The sequence below is a fragment of the Epargyreus clarus genome, unplaced genomic scaffold, assembly GCF_041222505.1.
Source record: "Epargyreus clarus isolate Ecla_fem2 unplaced genomic scaffold, WU_Ecla_fem_2.2 ptg000015l, whole genome shotgun sequence".
In the NCBI taxonomy this organism is placed as follows: domain Eukaryota; kingdom Metazoa; phylum Arthropoda; class Insecta; order Lepidoptera; family Hesperiidae; genus Epargyreus; species Epargyreus clarus.
Window position 1 is genome coordinate 15,930,370 of NW_027332223.1, and position 18,382 is coordinate 15,948,751.

Consider the following 18,382-nt stretch of genomic DNA (forward strand, 5'->3'; position numbering starts at 1 on the left):
ACTAATTCTGTTTATATTAATTAAATTAAACTACATCATATTAATATAGAAGATTTGTTATTAGTTTCAGATTTCCGCGAAAATCTTGTGAGCGTAACGTCACTGGACAAGGCGGTGCAGGGTGTGGTAGGGCCGGTGGGCGTGCCGGGTGTGGGGGGCGTGGCCCGCGGGCAAGCCACTGGCCCGCCGCCGCGCCCGCGCCCACAGAGCTTTGCCCAGAAACTTCGCAGCACAGGAAAGACTGTCAAAGGAAAATTGGGTGAGTAGTTTATATTAATTTCATAATAATTTTAATTGACTGGTCGAGTAAAAAAAGCAATGTGTTAAATTTTAAACATTTAATCTTAATAACACGCCAAAAAGGGTCACTTTGCGTGTTAGAATTTTAGCCTTTCCAGTGACGATATATTGGGTAATAAGTGCACAATACAAGAACTCCTAATAAGTAAATTGTATGAATATGATGAATTTAGCTTATATGTCTGTATATAAATAAGGTGAATCATGAATAACTTAATGTTATTGCACCTAGTGGGTAGTGTCTTTTATAAATGAAGGTTGTGAAATCCAATAATATGTTGCAGAACGTATCGTAACTAGGAATGCAGTAGAATTTTTTGTAACCGCAGGCTACAGCTCGCTGAACGAGGGCGCGCACACGCCGATGTTCAGCGCGGAGGCGAGCGCGGCGGCGGAGGCGGCCGAGCGCGCCGCCGTGGCCGCGGCCGTGGCCAGCGCGCCGCCCGCGCAGCTCGCGCAGCTGGCGCCGCGCTGCTGGCGCACCGTCTACCTGCTGCTGGACCTCTACGCCAACATGCCCGATGCCGACACTATCACGCACAGGTCAGGACACTATTCTAATATACTGATTTTTTTTTTTTATTTATTTAATTCACAAAATCCACAGCTTGTAACAATCAATTTACAATCTAAACTTATAATATAGGTCTTGAAGCCAATTACGGATTTACAATATACTTATTAAGCTAAAAAACGTCACATAGTATTCATCACATTACTTAAGAATAAAAGCATGAGATTTATATATATATTTATATATTTCAACATATATATAAATAAACAAAGTGCTCGAGATTTTTTTTTTTTTTAAACGTGGAAGAGTGTGTATGCTGTGTGTGTGTGTGTGTGTGTGTGTGTATGTGTGTATGTGAGTGATTGAACGTGAAACAAAGTTTAATTATATAACGATATTTTAAAATAAATATAAACATGATGTTAATAAAATTATAATTATAATATAATAATATAAATAATATAATATAATGTATATGTATCCAAATAAGTACCTGCTATATAAACTCTTTTGCCTTTATGGTATTACAACTATTTAAGTTTTTACATTCGTTTATAATTTGAAAAATTCTTACAAAGTACCTTGGCAACTTCGCGTTTGAATGAAGCTTTACTAGAGTGAAAGATATCAGTTGTATTAAATGTTTTATTATAAATTTTGTGAAGCCTATTGACAATCGAATTTTGGGCATAGTTAGTTCTTTTATGGGCAGTAGCAAAGAGTGCCGTATGTCTCGTTCGTGTACTTGGAACACAAAAAGTTAAAATTTGTAAGGCTAATTCACAACAGTCTATGTAATTATTACATATGCCATGTAGAAAGGACATATCAATTAAGATTCGTCTACTTTGAAGAGACATGCAATTGTAGTGGAGGCTAGACTCGCTGTCATGTGAAGAGCAGCCGGTAAATCGAAAGTGTAGGTGCTTTAGAAATTTAGACTGAATATTCTCAAGCTTTTGAATATACGTCACATATTGAGGATTCCATATTATGCTACAATACTCGAGAATACTTCTGACATAAGCAAAGTATAGTACTCGTAGACATCCAATGTCTGAAAAGGGCTTACTGACTCGTAAAACAAAACCTAAATTTTTGTATGCTTTCGCAACTATTGTATCGATATGTTCAGAAAATGTCAATTTTGAATCCATTACTACCCCTAGGTCAGGTACACTATTTAATTCAGATAAAGTAAAATTATTTATTTTATAATTGTATTTAATTGGATTAGTTTTTCTAGTGAATGATACAAGACAACATTTCTTTAAATTTACACCAATACGATTTTCAATAAAATAACAGCTTAATCTATCTAGATCGGCTTGAAGGTTGATACAATCAGTAATACCTTTAACTTCCATAAAGATTTTCATATAAGTACGTGGCATATAACAATGGTCCCAGGATGGAACCCTGCGGTACGCCAGATGGAACTTCTATAAAGTCGGAGCGTGAACTACCTACCACTACAGCTTGAGAACGATTGCGCAGATATGATTCAAACCATCGCAACAAATTACCATGGATACCCAGTTCAGATAATTTACTTTAAGCACTTGCTTTAATGGGGAAGTAAAACTTCGTGAAAAAACCTTCATACGTGAGATGTCATAAAATAATAGGAATAAAATTCTTTAAGCATTTATTTATTTTGTATTAATTGTTTATTACTGAACTGAGTTACTGAACCTATTAATCTAACCTAACCTAACTTAACCTGAATTAAATAAACATTGATATTTTGTTTCAGATTCTCAGTGTCAACGGAGCTACCGGAGGCGTACCGCGTCGGACGTGCGGCGCGTCCCAGCTCGCGCGAACAGAACGCTAGTAATTCCTCTTCCAGCGGCACGGCCATGGGCATCGTTATTGTGGGCGTAGCCAGGTACGTGCAATGTTTTGATTTCTTAAAATATATCGAATTTAATTGAAAAGCAACATTATTTTTTATATCTGTGTTTCATAATATTTTTATGGTTTCTACATAGAATACACCGAACACGTCTCCTGGCTTCGTTATCTGGTTTAAAATTGGAAGCAGAGATCACATCGCTGCAAGGGTCCCTTTCGGCGTCGCGCGCTCGCCAGTGGGCACTGTCGGGCAACGTGGGCCGCAGCGCTATCGTGCTGCTCGAGGGAGCTGCTCCCCATCATCAGTAAGGAATCAGTTGATAATTGTAATGTGTACTTGTGATGTTTACGTTGGGTTGTAGTAGCATTTAGTTATTGCTTAGTGTTCGATTACAAAGTACAGTACTTTTATAAATACCGGTTTTACAACATAAAATTAACAACATCTGTTAGTAATCTCGCGAGTGTTCATAAAATTTTATGCATTTTTTAGTTATTTTTTGTTATTTTAATATTACGTGTTTGTACAAAAACAAGGGTAATGTATGTAAATGATGTGATATATACGTGCGTGTACAGGACGGTGGTGCGCGTGAGCGTGGGCAAGTCGCAGTCGGTGTACTCGTGGGAGAGCGGGCGCGCGGGCGCGGCGGCGCTGCTGTCGGTGGGCGGCGTGCGCGTGGACCTGCCGCAGCACCCCGTAGCGCTGCACGGCGTCATGACGCGCTCCAGCAGGCAGCTCTCCTCCACGCTGCAGGTCTAAACACTATTTACTTTGGGTCTCCGTTTAGTTACGCTTATCTGTTATTGATTATTTTTATCCTCAAAGTTTGCCTATATTCAGCAGAGGTCTAAATTATACTATTTTTAAAATACCTACATTTCAAAAAGTAAGAAAACAGCTTTGCTTTGTTAAGTTTTAGCTACATATTTTAATTTCTTACGAATACCTAAGTTAATTAGGTCGTTATGAAATTAGCAAAAAGTAAATTTATAGCCATTCCGATTTACTCAAATTAACTCATTCACAATTCACCGCACATTACAGTGGATATGGGTTTGGTCATTTGTTTCAAATAATTCAAAATTGGATCTACATTCAAATAGACATTAAAACGTCTTGGTTATTGATGCTTTTGTGTTCGTCTTTAATTTCAATTTGTAATAAAAAATACTGCATGTATAGCCATAACTATGTGCCGGTTCTGACATCGGTGGTGTGCAGGAGCTGGGCGTGACGCGCACGTCGTCGCGGCTATCGCGCGGCGGCGCGGCGGCGGCGGAGGAGGAGGAGGAGGGCAGCCCGCTGCCGGCGCCGCGCCCGCCGCCGCCGCCGCCGCGCCCCGACCCGCTGCTGCACCCGCTGCATCTGCAGTTCACGCTCGAGCTGCAGGTGCGCACACAATACACATCTTTCACTTTGTTACCTATTTTATTCTCATAAAGGATGAGTTTACCTAATTCCTTCTTAGGAGTCATCATAAGGACTTACTGTAAGAAAATCTGGACTTAATAATTTTCATATAAAACGTTTTTTAATATATTAACTTAAGTAGTATATAAAAAGTTTTATATTATAATTAATATCCGTAAAAATCAACGAAAAAGCTTATTAAGCGTTTATAAAATACGATATATCTCTGTTTGTACGCAAACTTCTTCCAAATATGATTAATAAAAATATACTTCTTCGTTAGTATCTCCATCCAAGGTAGTCCACAATGAAATCCATTACAGAGCCTGAGCATAACGGCGGCGCTGCTGCCGTCGCTGCAGGCGCAGTACAAGATGGAGCGCGTGCAGAGCTCCGGCGTGACGGCGGGCCGCGCGCACTTCACCGTCGACCTGCCGCACCACTCGCTCAGCTTCGTCACCAAGCTGCAGGTATACGCTGCTGCTGGATGTGTTAATTTAGACTCATCCACGTAGTTTACAGACATGTGTTTTTTTTTTTATGAAAGTAGTAAAGTAGCAGCTTGACAAATGATCACCATCCTCTAATAGACATCTTGTAAAAATCGGGCCTAGAAGTTTTACTATCGATTTAATTTAATTATCTACCATAAAGCATGTAGAGAATTTATCGGAAGTGTACAGTACCAGTTAACATCGTACGGTTGAGTGCAATGAAAGACGCGTTAAGTAGAAGTAAGTTTATTGTCGCGTTCGTCTCGCGCGGCAGTTATTTTTGCACTAACGTATAAAAGTAGTAATGTACGTAACCGTAAAGAAAGACTAATAGTGTGGTGCGCGTGCGCAGGTGACAGAGGCGAACATCCCGGCGGCGGCGTCGGTGGCGCTGCCCGCCGTGTCGTGCCGCGCGCGCGTCATCGAGTGCGGCGCCGACGAACCCGCCGACACGGCTGATGGTTAGTACATCGACACAGTACACACATAAGATTAACGCCATTTTATATAATATTTTTTATTTAACTTACATTTTACACATCATATTGATTTACATTGTTTATTGCGTGTTTACGAGTTTTTTACATCGCTTACATTTGTATTAAGTAATGTAGTTTCTTCTGTCGTCGTCATATTATTTTGGTTTGGAAAGTATTTCGTTAGAAAAGAAACTAAAACAATTAAAATAACTTCCAATGGGCTTGGTGGTGAAATCTTGTTCCTTTGTCTGTAGCGAGCGCAGGTGGTAAAGGAGACTGCGGCGAGGGCGCGGTGCTGCGCGCGGGCCGCTACCTGGCCGCGGCGGCCGAGATCGGCCTGTTCGAGCACACGCTCTCCACGGACCTGCTCAACCACCTCGTCTTCGTGCAGAAGGTCTTCATGAAGGTACTATTTATAAAGATTGATTCTTGAATATCGTCTTCTTCAGCCCCTGTCTGACGTAAAAATACTCGAGTCCTAAATAATGCATAATAATTAGCTATGCATTTGAAGGCACAATACATTAATAAGACGTCAACTGTTAATGAAGGTGAATTTATAGCGTGAACTTCATTTGATATGGAAATCTTCATTGACTCTGCTAGAAATAAGTATTTTAATTTTAAACATATTTGCAGGAAGTAAATGAAGTCGTCCAAAAGGTTTACGGTGGGGAAAAACCAGTACCCTTGTGGAATGAAGATGAAATATCATCATCAGCGCTGAGTAGAATCTTATTTTCTCTTACGATAAGGATTAAGGTAATTCGGTTTACTTATATTAGAAATTCAGTATTGTTTTTTTTTTAATAACATTCTTTAATTATACTTGATTTGTAATGTTTTATGGAAAATGATGAGAATTATTTTTTTAAATATATAAACTTTCATTTAATCGTGTGTAATAAGAAATATAAACTGATGTCAGGAATAACATATTTAGTTTATTATTAATTATTTTTATTAAATTGAGTGGCACACGTCAAAACTGGAAGCTATCGTTCAACGATGTCGTTCGTGTGGTTATCGCAGCGCATCCAGCTGACGGCGACGACGCCGAGCAACTGCGCGGTGCGGCTGGAGACGGGCTGCGTGGAGCTGGGGCTGTCCAACCGCGTGCAGAACGTGCACAGCACGCACGACGCCGCCGCGCCGCCCGAGCTCGCCGAGCTGCGTCTGTTCGCGCGCGCGCAGCTCGACCTCAACCTCAGCCTCGGGCAGCTCATCCGGAACGCGATGTTCGAGGAGGCCGAGCCCGAGTTCCAGCAGTATGCGTTCTTCAACACGAGAATCGGTATGTGTTTCTTACATTGCCAACATAATTTTGTATTTGGAAGTGTAACAATACAGTTGCTTTTAGTACTAGAATTGATTTGAGAACTACAACTAGAACAACTTACAATTTGACAATGCTCTTGTTAATCCTACTGGATTATATTATTTTATTTATTTACTCATCATATTAAGATAAATGTCGTATGTTGATGGATAAATCTATTATTTTTAGCAATGCGAAATGCGTTCCAAGACGAGATAGTATGCGGCGAAGACAAGGAGGTGGTGCTGATTACACTGAAACGACCGCTCATATACATCCAACCGGTGGCGGTGGACAAAGCCATTCTCGTGTGGCTCAACTACAAGAATGCGTACGAGTACTGGAATGAAAAGAGACTTAACCTCAATAAGGAAGTGTTGACAGCTACACAACAAGTGTTCGAAAAGGTAAGTGACAGTAATTATGTTGTACAGAATGTTAAATGATCTACTACTAGTCTACTACATATGAAAATCGTGGTTTGTAGTTACATATATTTATCGATCTAGCAATATTATAATATTATTTCCGACTTCATTTTTATCGTGATAATAACGTGATGGATTAGTGTATCCTTTTGGGTAAATTAATTTTAATATGTATGTAAATATTTGCTATTTTAGGTACAACTGACATCACAAATTACAACACCGCACCTGAGCACTCTATTTCTACAGTTAAATGTTGATGATATTGGAATTTGTCTACCACTAAATCAGCCGCCAATGGTAAGATTTTCATGTGTTTAAATTATTTGTCTTTATCTTTTTGTTGTTGTCCAAAAATGTTGGAATGTTTTACAGATAGCTAAGTCTCAAACGGTTTTTAATGATCCGTTTGTTTGTTAAAAAGTAATATAAGACTCGTTAATTTAATTAAATAGTACCTTGCAAAGCAGCTCATTGTTACTTAAGATTAAGTAAAAGCTAATGTGAAATAAGCCGTGTTGTGGTGTCCGCAGACGTCGTGGTCGCGCATGGCGGCGTGCGGCGGCTGCGAGGCGGAGGGGCGCGGCGCGGTGGTGGTGACGCTGGAGAGCACGTCCATCTCGGCCGTCAGCTCGGGCGCGCTCGTGTCCAAGGGCCGCTTCGTGGGCCTCTGCCTGCGCTTCGCCGACGACTTCGAGGCCTCGCTCGACGACTGGAAGCCGCGCCCCGACGAGCCCGCGCTCAACGTGTGCCGCGTCTCCGAGGGCACATACGAGGTCTGCAGCCGCACCGCCGCTGCCAAACACAACGGTACGTAATTATTCTACAACCAGACAATGTGACGACATTGTTGTCGTCGAATTACTTAAAGTTGTTATAATAATAATGTTGTTATAATATTATATCTTAATCCTTCTAAAGAACTTTTTAAACTTTTTATTTAAAATGTTTAATATTCCTAACAGAAAACGCAAAATGGTTCCTGAATGTATCGTGGCAAATGGAGGGCGTCGACATCCACTTGGACGTAAACGTTGGCAAGCAGCTATCTGCCCTCGGCCACACGCTCACCATGCTTACCGGTATGTGGTTAAAATGTTAATACAAACAATATTTCTCATAGGTGAACGGATTGTACAAGTATTTGTCTTCTATAGATACCCATTCGGAAAAGATTTTAGGAACTTCATACCCAAAACGGGTTTATTAAGTTATTTTTATTTATTTTCAGGTTTTGAAGAAGAAGACCCGTTGAAGATGGATTACGAGAGCGATCTTGACGATGAAGCAGACAATAGCAAAGATTCACAGGTACGTTATTTATGAAATTATTGTGAAATGAAAAACTATTGTATGTTACGTTACAACACAAATAAATGTGATAAATTGTGTGCAGGAGAGCATAGTGCTCCGTCGCAAGTACACAGAGCACCTGCCGTCGTTCCTGCTGGACCCGCAGCTGGACGCCAAGAAGCGGTCGCGTCTGATCGAGAAGGAGATGACGGAGCAGGCCAAGATCATCAGCGACCTGCGCGCGCTGGGCGCCTCGCACAGCACCGTCGAGTACGAGCTGCGCCGCCTGCACGACCTCGAGGCGCTCGCCTTTAAGGACTTCCGCAGGTAACGACTGTTGAATTAATGTTTTATCGACTACGAGTAATTTATGTTATCGTTACTACATCGGTCAGCTATAAAATTCTGTTCGATTCAATTTAGTTGCTTAGAACATTAAATTTGCTCTGGTTTCTGAGATTGTGTTTTGCCTTTGTATGTGTGAATAGTACTCATATTAGATGTCTGTACGGGGTCTGGGTGATTTTTGTATATGTATGTTTATGTGGTACAATGCTGTATGTAGGGATAGACGAGTGAGACATTTTATATAAAATAATTTCTGCTGAACTTATACATAAGTTAATCTTTAAAAATAACTAACAAAAGTAATCAACCTCATTTAAAATGCAATTTTAAGTTAAATTTTCAGTTTAATATTGTTTGTATTTTTTATATAGGGATATGATCCAGAAGTTGCGTCGGCAGAGCGTGCGCGCGAGCTCCATCACGAAGGGCAAGCTGGGGCTGGGCTCCAACCGCAGCCAGTCCTTCGTGGCGCCCGCGCCGCCGCTGCAGCGTCTCGACCCTGATCGCCGCGACCTCGACAGGTGAGTTGCGAAGAAATTCATTTACTTTGTACATATTCCGTGTTTTATACAACGACAACTTTAGGGATTACTTGTGTATTATGTTATGGACAGCATTATATACTACTTTAATATATCATTAGATATACTACACGTGGTACTCAGTGGCACGTGACAATATCTACTTATTAATGATTATGTTTGAGTTCTCATCATACTGAGAAAGAAGAAGAATATAAGATACCATGTTATTATTACTGTATCAAATGTCTGGATACTGTCAGGCTATATAATTTAGAGATGTGTGTGCGTGTGTATAGCTCGGTGGAGGCGTGCGAGGCGACGGCGGCGCTGCTGGCGGAGGACGAGGCGCGGCTGCAGGACATCATCGAGGGCGCCTCGTGGAGCTCCGCCGACAGCGACCCGCTCTCCGGTAACGGCATGTGTCCCCTGTGGTGGCGGACCTATATAATGCTTAAAGAAATTGATAGTACAACTAACTAACAATTATTAATTTGTTTGTTTTATACACTATAGGTTATATGAGTGTTCTAATTTAGAGAAATTAACTGGCTTTAACAGAAAACTTGTATTCTTGAAAGTTCTTCACTAAGAAGTGTGTGTAGTCTAACAATTCTCAAATTGCCTGATCGTCCAGAAGGAGACAAGTGCAGTTAGTAATGTGACAGTAATGTGTTGGCTACTAATATAACTTATGAAATTATATCTTGGTAAATTAGCCAAGCATGTAAAGAAGAGTTTGCATTCAATAAGCTAATGTGTGCGTGCCTGTGCGGGTGTGGTTGCAGGCGGCGGCTCCCGCGCGGGGTCGCTGCGGGTGCGCGGCGTGTCGTTCCAGGCGCCGCCCGTGCAGCGCCAGAGCTCGCTGCCCGCGCCCTGGCCCGAGCCCATCGACCTCAACCCGCCCAGCGATCAGAGGTTACTAAAACACCTATACACACACTTACACATATTTATAGGTCACACACTCGACAAGCGAAATCTTCGGATAAGTTAAAAAAAAAAGCCATTATTTATTAATGCCTCAAGTTGATTATAAAATAAAATAAAAATAAAAAAGCCTATTTATTCCGTTAATATACATATAAGTCTGATTACATTTTTAAAATTGTCAAGTTACATTATAAATTATTATTATTAGTAGTTCCTCAATTTGATTACATTGTAAAAAATGTTTAATTAAATACGAAACTTAAAATATACATGTACAAAACTATATACTACATGTACAAAAAGTCTGTACATTAATCTTTGAGAAATAATGTCGACATAAATTATCATTTCGTATAGCTCAAGCGGGGCTTCGGAAGGACATAGTCTGTCAGAAAACAAGCAGAGCAAGGCGAAGGCGGCCGAGCCGAACATCGACTTCGAGCTGGACGTGAAGGTGCACATCAACAGCGGCAAGTGCGTGCTGCACACAAAGGAGCCCGCTAGGGAGGAGGAAATCAAGATGTAAGTGTAGAATAATAAATTAATAAAGTTTATAAATATAGATACAATATATTCATAGATAATGGATATTCCTCTTTTTTTTTTTGTTGACGAGGGGGAAACCTTCAAAAGGTACCCATGGGAGTGATGCCGGGTTATGTGGGACTTTTACCGCACTAAAACCCCCCCGGCGGCCGTCCTCGGCGTTTGGTGGAGAACCCCGGGATCTCCAATGGAACACAACCAGAGTCTTCCTAATGCGATGCCCTTCTATTGGACTCTGCTCTGGGGGGGAGCAATTTATGCTCCTTTCACATCCCCTGGTGATTACATGGCGATATGCGACCACACATATCGCTGTCCTTCCCGGGGTCACTTGCTGGACGGTTTGAGCTCCGACTCTTGCCACCCGCAACCCCGGAAGCCCCTTTTAGTCGCCTCTTACGACAGGCAGGGGTTGCCGTAGCCCTATTCTGGTTCCGGTACTACAGGGACAAGATAATGGATATACCTAGTAAAAATCTATTTTTGTCACGGATAAAACTTTGCAGTATTGTGAAATAAAGTAAGAAAAAAATCATGACGTAAACGTAAGGATTATGACGAGCAACACAGTGCAACACATTATTTTATGTTGTAATTTTTAATGTTTTCTACAATTTTGGACATTTTTATATACACTTACACTTCTATGGATTTTAATTTGAATCCGATGTTTATTTGAATCGCTTATATTATGTAGCATGATTTTGTCCGGATTTACTTAATCAGTTATAGTCCGCGCCAAACTATTAGTCCACTCTGAAGTAGTTGCGAGCAGGTGTAGTCATACAATTTGCTATGGCGACGCGATTCATGTCTATATTCAGAGCGGACTAGCAGTTTTACGCGGGTCATAGTAATATTAATTAATTTGATTGTATCATTACGCAGCGCGCGTGGTCGCGTGGGCCGGTCGGCGTCCGGCGGGCTGGCGGCGGGCGAGGCGGGCGCGGGCGCGGCGGGCGCCAGCACGGCGGGCGGCTCGCCGGCCGCCCGGAGGAAGCCCCGCCTGCCACCGCCACCCGACGTCACCATCTTCCGAGTGCCTGGGCTGCAGCTGAAGGTAAATAGAGCTAGCTTGTAACTTGTATCGCGGCCCTTTTCAAATAATTTGTGCATTGAGAAGTAGCTGGTTCGAGTTGTAGGATGCTTCTTAACAAGGTGTAATTTTTTTTGATTATTATACATACTTATTATCAAAAATAAGTAGAATAACAGTCCTCCTTTTTATTTCTTTGAGACCTCCCAGAAGTTAGATTTTGTATACACCCTGCATGTATACAGAAAATAAATGTTACGGGTATAATATTTTTTTCTATATAACATGTTTAAAACTGCATAAATATTAATTTCTCCAAAATCATCACATTTAATAACTCTTCCTTATTCCCAGGTGCACTATGAATCGAAGACCCTGGCGGAGGAGTTGATGTCTCCGCAGATGACGCCGAGCGCACCGCCGGTTGCTCGCAAGGTGGGCACCAAGAAGGCGGCGCTGTTCGCCTGGATCACGCTGCAGAGCATCCCCGAGGAGACCGTCATTAGCCCCCACATACTAGAGTTCCTCGAACAGACGTTAGAGCCTATACCAACTAAAGCGTTTTCTACTCCTACATCGGGTGAGTTATTAGTTATTACATTATTTATTATTTTATTGAAATTACCCATTGAATCGTACTAAACTGTGTGTTATTAATCCAGTTTATCTCTGTTGTAGTAGCTAATATAAAACTTTCAACAGACGTTATTTGTTACATGTCATTTATGAAATTATGAAAATCATCAATACCATTGATACAGGAGTTACTTAAAGGCCCGGCCAAACAGAACGTGTATTCTAGCGCCGCGTACGGCGTAATTTACGCCGCGTTCTAGTGTCGCGTTGTGTTGTACTCAGCTAGTAGAGAGCGGTCACACAACGCGCGTACGCGTACGGCGTTCTAGTGCGGCGCTCGGCGTTCTTGTCGCCGGCCGTTGTAATTTTTTACAGATTTGCGTACTAGCGCCAGGCGTAATTTTGAAAGATATTTATATTTTCCGACTGAAAAACTAATATTAAGCGTACGGAAACACTACTGTATAATAAATCTTTATAATATAAATGATAATAATTATAAAACGATAATTAAATTTGAAAATTTCATTTTTATTTTTTCTTTGATCATGATAACCAAGCAAACAAAAATAATAATTTTTCTATATCTGAATCACTCAACATCTGAATAGCGAATCTATTGTCCAAAAACTGCCAAATACATGTGATACCAATGTGTCGGTTTTGAAATTAGTACGTTGGCGTGTGGCGTCCAATAGCGTAAATTACGCCTAATTCGGCGCTAAAGAACGCGTTCTGCTTGGCCAGGCCTTACTTGTTCTTAAAATATTTTCACAATGGCGTCATTTAATTGTGTGTCAGCGACTTTATCATAATTAGAGAGTTTTGTGACTCCTTATATTATTGCGATTATCTTTAGAAACCGACGCGAATGCCCGTTGTCGTTCAGCGGAAGGCGTGTCGGGAGCGTCGGGCGCGTCGGGCGCCAGCGGGGCGTCGGGCGCGTCGGGCGCGGAGGGCGGCTCGTACGGGCAGTACGTGTACGCGTCGTTCCCGGTGGACGTGATCGTGCACTTCCGCACGCGGCCCGTCGCCTTCCGCTTCTCGTGCCTGCCCGCCTCGCGCGTCGAGTGCCTGCTGCAGCTGCCCTCGCTGCAGATCGTCTTCAGCTCCAAACGCGCCACCGACGAGTCAGTATACGTTCTTTATTTATGCTATAAATGGAAACAAACAAATACATTTTTTGTTTTTTTTTATAAAATAAATTATATATGATATATGAAACGATTACATCTGAACTTAATAAAATACACTGGGAAGACAAGTTTAGTGGAAGTCTAAATGTGGATGAAATGTTGGAGATATTTTACAAAAGCATAAATGAAATCATACATAGATTTGTACCGCTCACCAAAATATCCAATCAAAAATACCCACCGTGGTTTACAAGAAATCTTATTAAATTACTTAAAGAGAAATATAAGTACCATTTAAAAGTTAAAAAATCTGGAAACCCTCTTGATATAATTAGCTTTAAAATTCTCAGAGAAAGGTGTTCACAACTCCAAAATATCTGTTATAAGAACTATACAGCAAGACTCGAAACAGCATTAAAACATAACCCTAAACTATTTTGGACACACGTAAAAAGGACGAGGCAAGATCACAACTCATATCCTAGCCAAATGTTTTTAAAGGATAAAGCCGCATCAAATGACAAAGACATCTGTAACTTGTTTGCTTCTAATTTCTCCTCTATATTCTCTTCCCCAAATAACATTACGGTTCCATTAGACTGTTCCTCAACAAATTCTCATCTCTTGCTGACCTGTTCTTTTTCGCAAGAACAAGTCTTAACTGCACTTAAAAAGCTAAGACCGTACAAAAGCGCTGGTTGCGATGATATACCTCCCATATTTCTTATTAAATGTGCTAAGCCTCTTTCGTATCCACTCAAAATAATTTTTAATAAATCTCTCCTTAGCGGTATCTTTCCTGCAGTGTGGAAACGGGCTCGAATAGTACCCATATATAAATCTGGTGATAGACAAAATATTAGTAATTATAGACCTATATCCATATTACCAACGATGGGTAAGGTACTAGAGAAACTTTTATGTGGACCGCTTACGTGGCATCTAAAACATGGCATGTCTAATGACCAACACGGCTTTTTGAGCAATAGATCAACGTGCACTAACTTGGTCTCTTTCATTGAAAACGTGTCTAAATGTGTTGACTCTAGATCATCTGTGGATACTATCTATGCAGATTTTAGTAAAGCGTTCGATCTGGTCAACCATTCAATCCTTGTAAAAAAACTATCATTGTTGGGTATCGGGAACAGTATCTTAAGATGGTGTTGTTCGTACTTGGAGAATCGGACCTCAGCAGTTGTGCTGAATGGTTTCACCTCTATAGCATACACAATGACAAGCGGAGTCCCACAGGGATCTCATCTCGGTCCTATATTATTTAATATCTTTATCAACGACATCACCGACTTTGTTCATCACTCCCATTGTTACTTGTTTGCTGATGACTTAAAAATTTCTAGGCGTGTTGATGGTCCGGATGACTCTCTGAAGCTGCAAAACGATTTGAATGGTGTAGCTGACTGGTGTAAGCTTAATAATATGGTGCTGAACACTGACAAATGCTATTTCATGAGATTCTCTAGAAAAAAAGTTAATAGTGTTAACAATATCATTACGTACAAAATAGGCAAAAATCCACTGAAACAGGTCAATGAAGTCCGCGACCTAGGTGTTACCTTAGATAGACAATTACGTTTTGATTCACACATTAACGCCATAACATCCAAAGCCTTCAAAACTCTGGGATTTGTCCTTCGTAACACTAAGGATTTTAAACGAGCCGAAACTACAATCCTACTATATAATGCACTAGTAAGAAGTTCTCTCGAGTATTGCTGTGTTGTTTGGAACCCATTCTATAAAACATATAAAGATCGTATCGAAAGAATCCAAAAAAAGTTTTTGCGGATATTATCATATCGCCAGAATGCTAGATTTCTTTTAAACTACGGCGATAGGCTTGAACATTTTAATATGATGACTTTAGATAATCGTAGGTTAGTGCATGATAATATATTCCTATATAAAATCGGTAACGGCTTGATTGATTCTCCACAACTGTTAGAACAAGTTAAAATTAATATGCCATCTAAAATTCCTAGACAAGGAAAATACAAATTATTTACTCAAGATCTCACTAAATCTAATCTTGGCTATAATTCACCAATTAATAGAATGACAAGACAGTATAATACCTTGTCGGCCTCTAATCAAACACTTGACATTTTCGGGGACACTTTAGGCAAATTTAAAAAAAACATTTCAGAGATCATTCGTCATAGCCATATTACATAATTTTTTTTTTTTATTTTATATACATATTAATCCAAAAATAATTTATCACATTTTAATTCAATAGTCTATAAGTAAAATTATTGTATTAGAAAAATCTATTTTTTACTACTGACATTATTTTAATTTCAATGTATTAATTTTAGATTTAATTTTAATTTCAATATATTTAATTTTTCTAAGTTCTTATTAATTGTATAAAATTGTGTAATATATATTCTTATCTTGTATTTAATGTAAATTGTAGTCTTATTATCATTATATTTAAATCTACTAGAGCGTCTATTCTGTAAATGCCGTGTTCACCTATAATTGTGGGTACACGACTTATTTTTCTAACTTTTGCAATGTAATTTATATAAGTGTATACTACGTTGGTGAACCTTTAATAAATAAATAAATAAATAAATAAATAAATATATAACCTCAAAATTCATTGAGGCAATGATGTAGAAATGAATAAAGAAAAAATAGGCAACTAAGGTCTATAAGTTATCAAAGATTACAAATAAAAATAAAATTATTTTATTTCAATTGTACTATATTTTTCGTTATCTTAATAATAGAGAGATGGCGGAACCAGCGGTGGCAATGGGCGGGTTGAGCGTGACGGGTTGCTTGGCGGATTTCTCCGTGTACATCTTCCACCCGTACGGCGGCAAGAAGTCAAGTCTGAAGGAGGCGCAGTGGTCGCCGCTATCGGATACAGAGCGTAAGGACTCGCTCAGCATCAACGTGGAATTCGTCAAGTTCCACCTGTCGCGCTCCAGGAAGCTCGACTTCCAGGCCGATCAGGATTCCTCCAAGGCTACCGTGAGGTTTTCAAGTAAGCACTTATTTTTTTTTACAATAATTGCGTTACGATATTAATTGAAAAAAAAAATGGAATAAAATAGGGACAGATTTTTATGGATACAATGCGATTCCGCGGAAGATGGAGTGTTAATATAGTAGTAGCAATCGAACTCAAAACCATTAGATGTCAAACTCGTGTAATATTCGTATTGTTCCACCTCGTTAGTCGTATGTTTTATGAATATTGTTGAACGTAATACATTTAAAATTTATTAATTTGTGTATGTGCAGCCATCGTGGACGTGGGCTCGGCGTGGTTCAAGTACGACATGCGGCGGCTGGGCGAGATCCTGGCGTTCCCCAAGGCGTGGTATCGCCGCACCATCGTGCGCCGCATGTTCCTCGGTGACGTCAGCATCGATCCTGCGCACAGGTCTAAATCACAATATTTTATAGCAACACACATAGTCACTACTCGTTAGTTGAAACACAATAAATTTTAGTTTAAACTTAAGTTTAATGTTGGTATTACCTCAAAAGCATCTTAGAAGTTAAAAGTACTGGTATCGCGAATGTATCTTGTGAATAGTGTGTTCACAATTTTCATTCGTGATAATCTGTTTAAACAATTCCAAAATAAAGATGGAACATAAAGGATACGTCAAACGTACAGGTATTTTAATAGCCGATGGTTTATTGAAGTTTTTGTGTTTCAGTTCGTCTAGCACTAACGTGCCGCTATCGCCAGTACTACCTCAGAGAGAGAAAACCAAGACTGTTGATCCACAAAAAATTAAAAGTAAGTACAAATTAATTATATCATTCTATTATTAGGTGATTGACATCAGAATTGGTAATATTTGTCACATTAATAAAATGACTGTCAGTCGATATAGACTATTTTTTTATTAATTTTGTTGTAGCGGAGAGTAAAACAACTGGAGGAGCGGCATGGGAGACGCTGGTGCTATTCGCGGTTAACTTCACGCGACTGAATGTGCACATGAACATGGGGAATGTGATGGGCAATGTCAGGTCAGTTGATTATTAATATATTTATTTAAACCTTGATGCATTATACTTTCGGCTTTACATAGTTTCGATTTTGTGGACGAAAATATGAATACAGAGAATTAGGTTACCTTTATTGGTTTGTAATTACTGAATTTGAAGGTTAATAAAGATGCAGTGCACACTCATTTCTTAATACTCAAATGTAATAAGACAAATATTTATTTACAGATACAAAATGTATACGATAATTTTTAGATGCGAAAGGCTTTGTCATCTTTTTACACTAAATTTTATGACCTTTCAGAACGTTTAAAGCCTACTCCACACTCTCGCGAGAATGTGGAGCGGGCTTAATAAATCTAAAGTAGCTCATGTTTTAGCTGAGCGTTATGAAATTTCGGCGTTATAGTGGTCTCACGGAATGTGTGTGTCGTGTGTAGCTGGCAGTCGCGGTCGCTGGGCGCGGCGGGGCGGCTGAGCGTGGGCAGCTCGCGGCGGCGGCACCTGGCGCTGCGCGTGGCGCTGCTGGGCTCGGCGCTCGACGCGCGCGGCGGCATCGTCGGCGGCGCCATCTCGCTCTCGCACCTGCACGCGCACCGTCAGTACACCATACACTACGCACAGTATTTAGACCGATGCTATATATTACAAGCATAATCCGTCTCGATTCATACATACATACGTATTGCATGTACGTATGTCGGACACACTACGCAGGCGATCGGTTGCCTATTAGCGTACCGCTCGACACTATCTGCCGTCAGGTGGCATATCTGCGTAATAAAGCGCTAGTCTCACATTTCTTTTTGGTACTCTTTAAACTTAGACGTGGGAATTAATGTTGTTGTATTACGACCGTACAGTGCACGTGGAGGAGGAGCCGGGCTCGCCGCCGGCGCACGTGTGCGGCGTGCGGCTGGCGGCGCTGGAGCTGCGGCTGGAGTACATGGGCACGCCGGCGCTGCTGGCGCGCGTGTCCAGCCTCAGCGCCGCGCTGCGCGACCACTGGCAGCCGCGCCGCAGCCGCCCCGCCGCCAGGTAACACACGCGTACTGTGGTACATGTGGTAACACACACGTACTGTAGTAACGTGTACATACTTACTATCGTGAAAACACTGCTGTTCTGCTATATACTAAGTGTATTTATAATTCATTTATAAGTATTTTTTGTGTAAATTAAATTCG

General features: G+C 40.6%; 1 protein-coding gene across 2 annotated transcripts in view; it reads left to right on the forward strand.

Annotated features, from left to right (window-relative positions):
• Window positions 1–18,382, forward strand: part of tweek (transmembrane protein KIAA1109 homolog tweek) — a 42,297-nt gene that overhangs the window by 15,314 nt on the left and 8,601 nt on the right. For both annotated transcript variants that reach the window (XM_073081081.1, XM_073081082.1), the window contains exons 18-47: window positions 65–259; window positions 630–843; window positions 2,571–2,705; window positions 2,809–2,976; window positions 3,251–3,428; window positions 3,897–4,064; window positions 4,409–4,555; window positions 4,932–5,040; window positions 5,313–5,464; window positions 5,698–5,820; window positions 6,091–6,352; window positions 6,566–6,783; window positions 7,000–7,104; window positions 7,338–7,614; window positions 7,770–7,886; window positions 8,036–8,115; window positions 8,201–8,424; window positions 8,817–8,966; window positions 9,266–9,378; window positions 9,755–9,884; window positions 10,257–10,421; window positions 11,334–11,505; window positions 11,836–12,061; window positions 12,917–13,187; window positions 15,953–16,212; window positions 16,473–16,614; window positions 16,898–16,980; window positions 17,105–17,216; window positions 17,636–17,793; window positions 18,059–18,233. In XM_073081081.1, coding sequence (XP_072937182.1) covers window positions 65–259; window positions 630–843; window positions 2,571–2,705; window positions 2,809–2,976; window positions 3,251–3,428; window positions 3,897–4,064; window positions 4,409–4,555; window positions 4,932–5,040; window positions 5,313–5,464; window positions 5,698–5,820; window positions 6,091–6,352; window positions 6,566–6,783; window positions 7,000–7,104; window positions 7,338–7,614; window positions 7,770–7,886; window positions 8,036–8,115; window positions 8,201–8,424; window positions 8,817–8,966; window positions 9,266–9,378; window positions 9,755–9,884; window positions 10,257–10,421; window positions 11,334–11,505; window positions 11,836–12,061; window positions 12,917–13,187; window positions 15,953–16,212; window positions 16,473–16,614; window positions 16,898–16,980; window positions 17,105–17,216; window positions 17,636–17,793; window positions 18,059–18,233 — 5,029 coding nt within the window. The remainder of the gene's footprint in view (window positions 1–64; window positions 260–629; window positions 844–2,570; window positions 2,706–2,808; window positions 2,977–3,250; window positions 3,429–3,896; window positions 4,065–4,408; window positions 4,556–4,931; window positions 5,041–5,312; window positions 5,465–5,697; window positions 5,821–6,090; window positions 6,353–6,565; window positions 6,784–6,999; window positions 7,105–7,337; window positions 7,615–7,769; window positions 7,887–8,035; window positions 8,116–8,200; window positions 8,425–8,816; window positions 8,967–9,265; window positions 9,379–9,754; window positions 9,885–10,256; window positions 10,422–11,333; window positions 11,506–11,835; window positions 12,062–12,916; window positions 13,188–15,952; window positions 16,213–16,472; window positions 16,615–16,897; window positions 16,981–17,104; window positions 17,217–17,635; window positions 17,794–18,058; window positions 18,234–18,382) is intronic.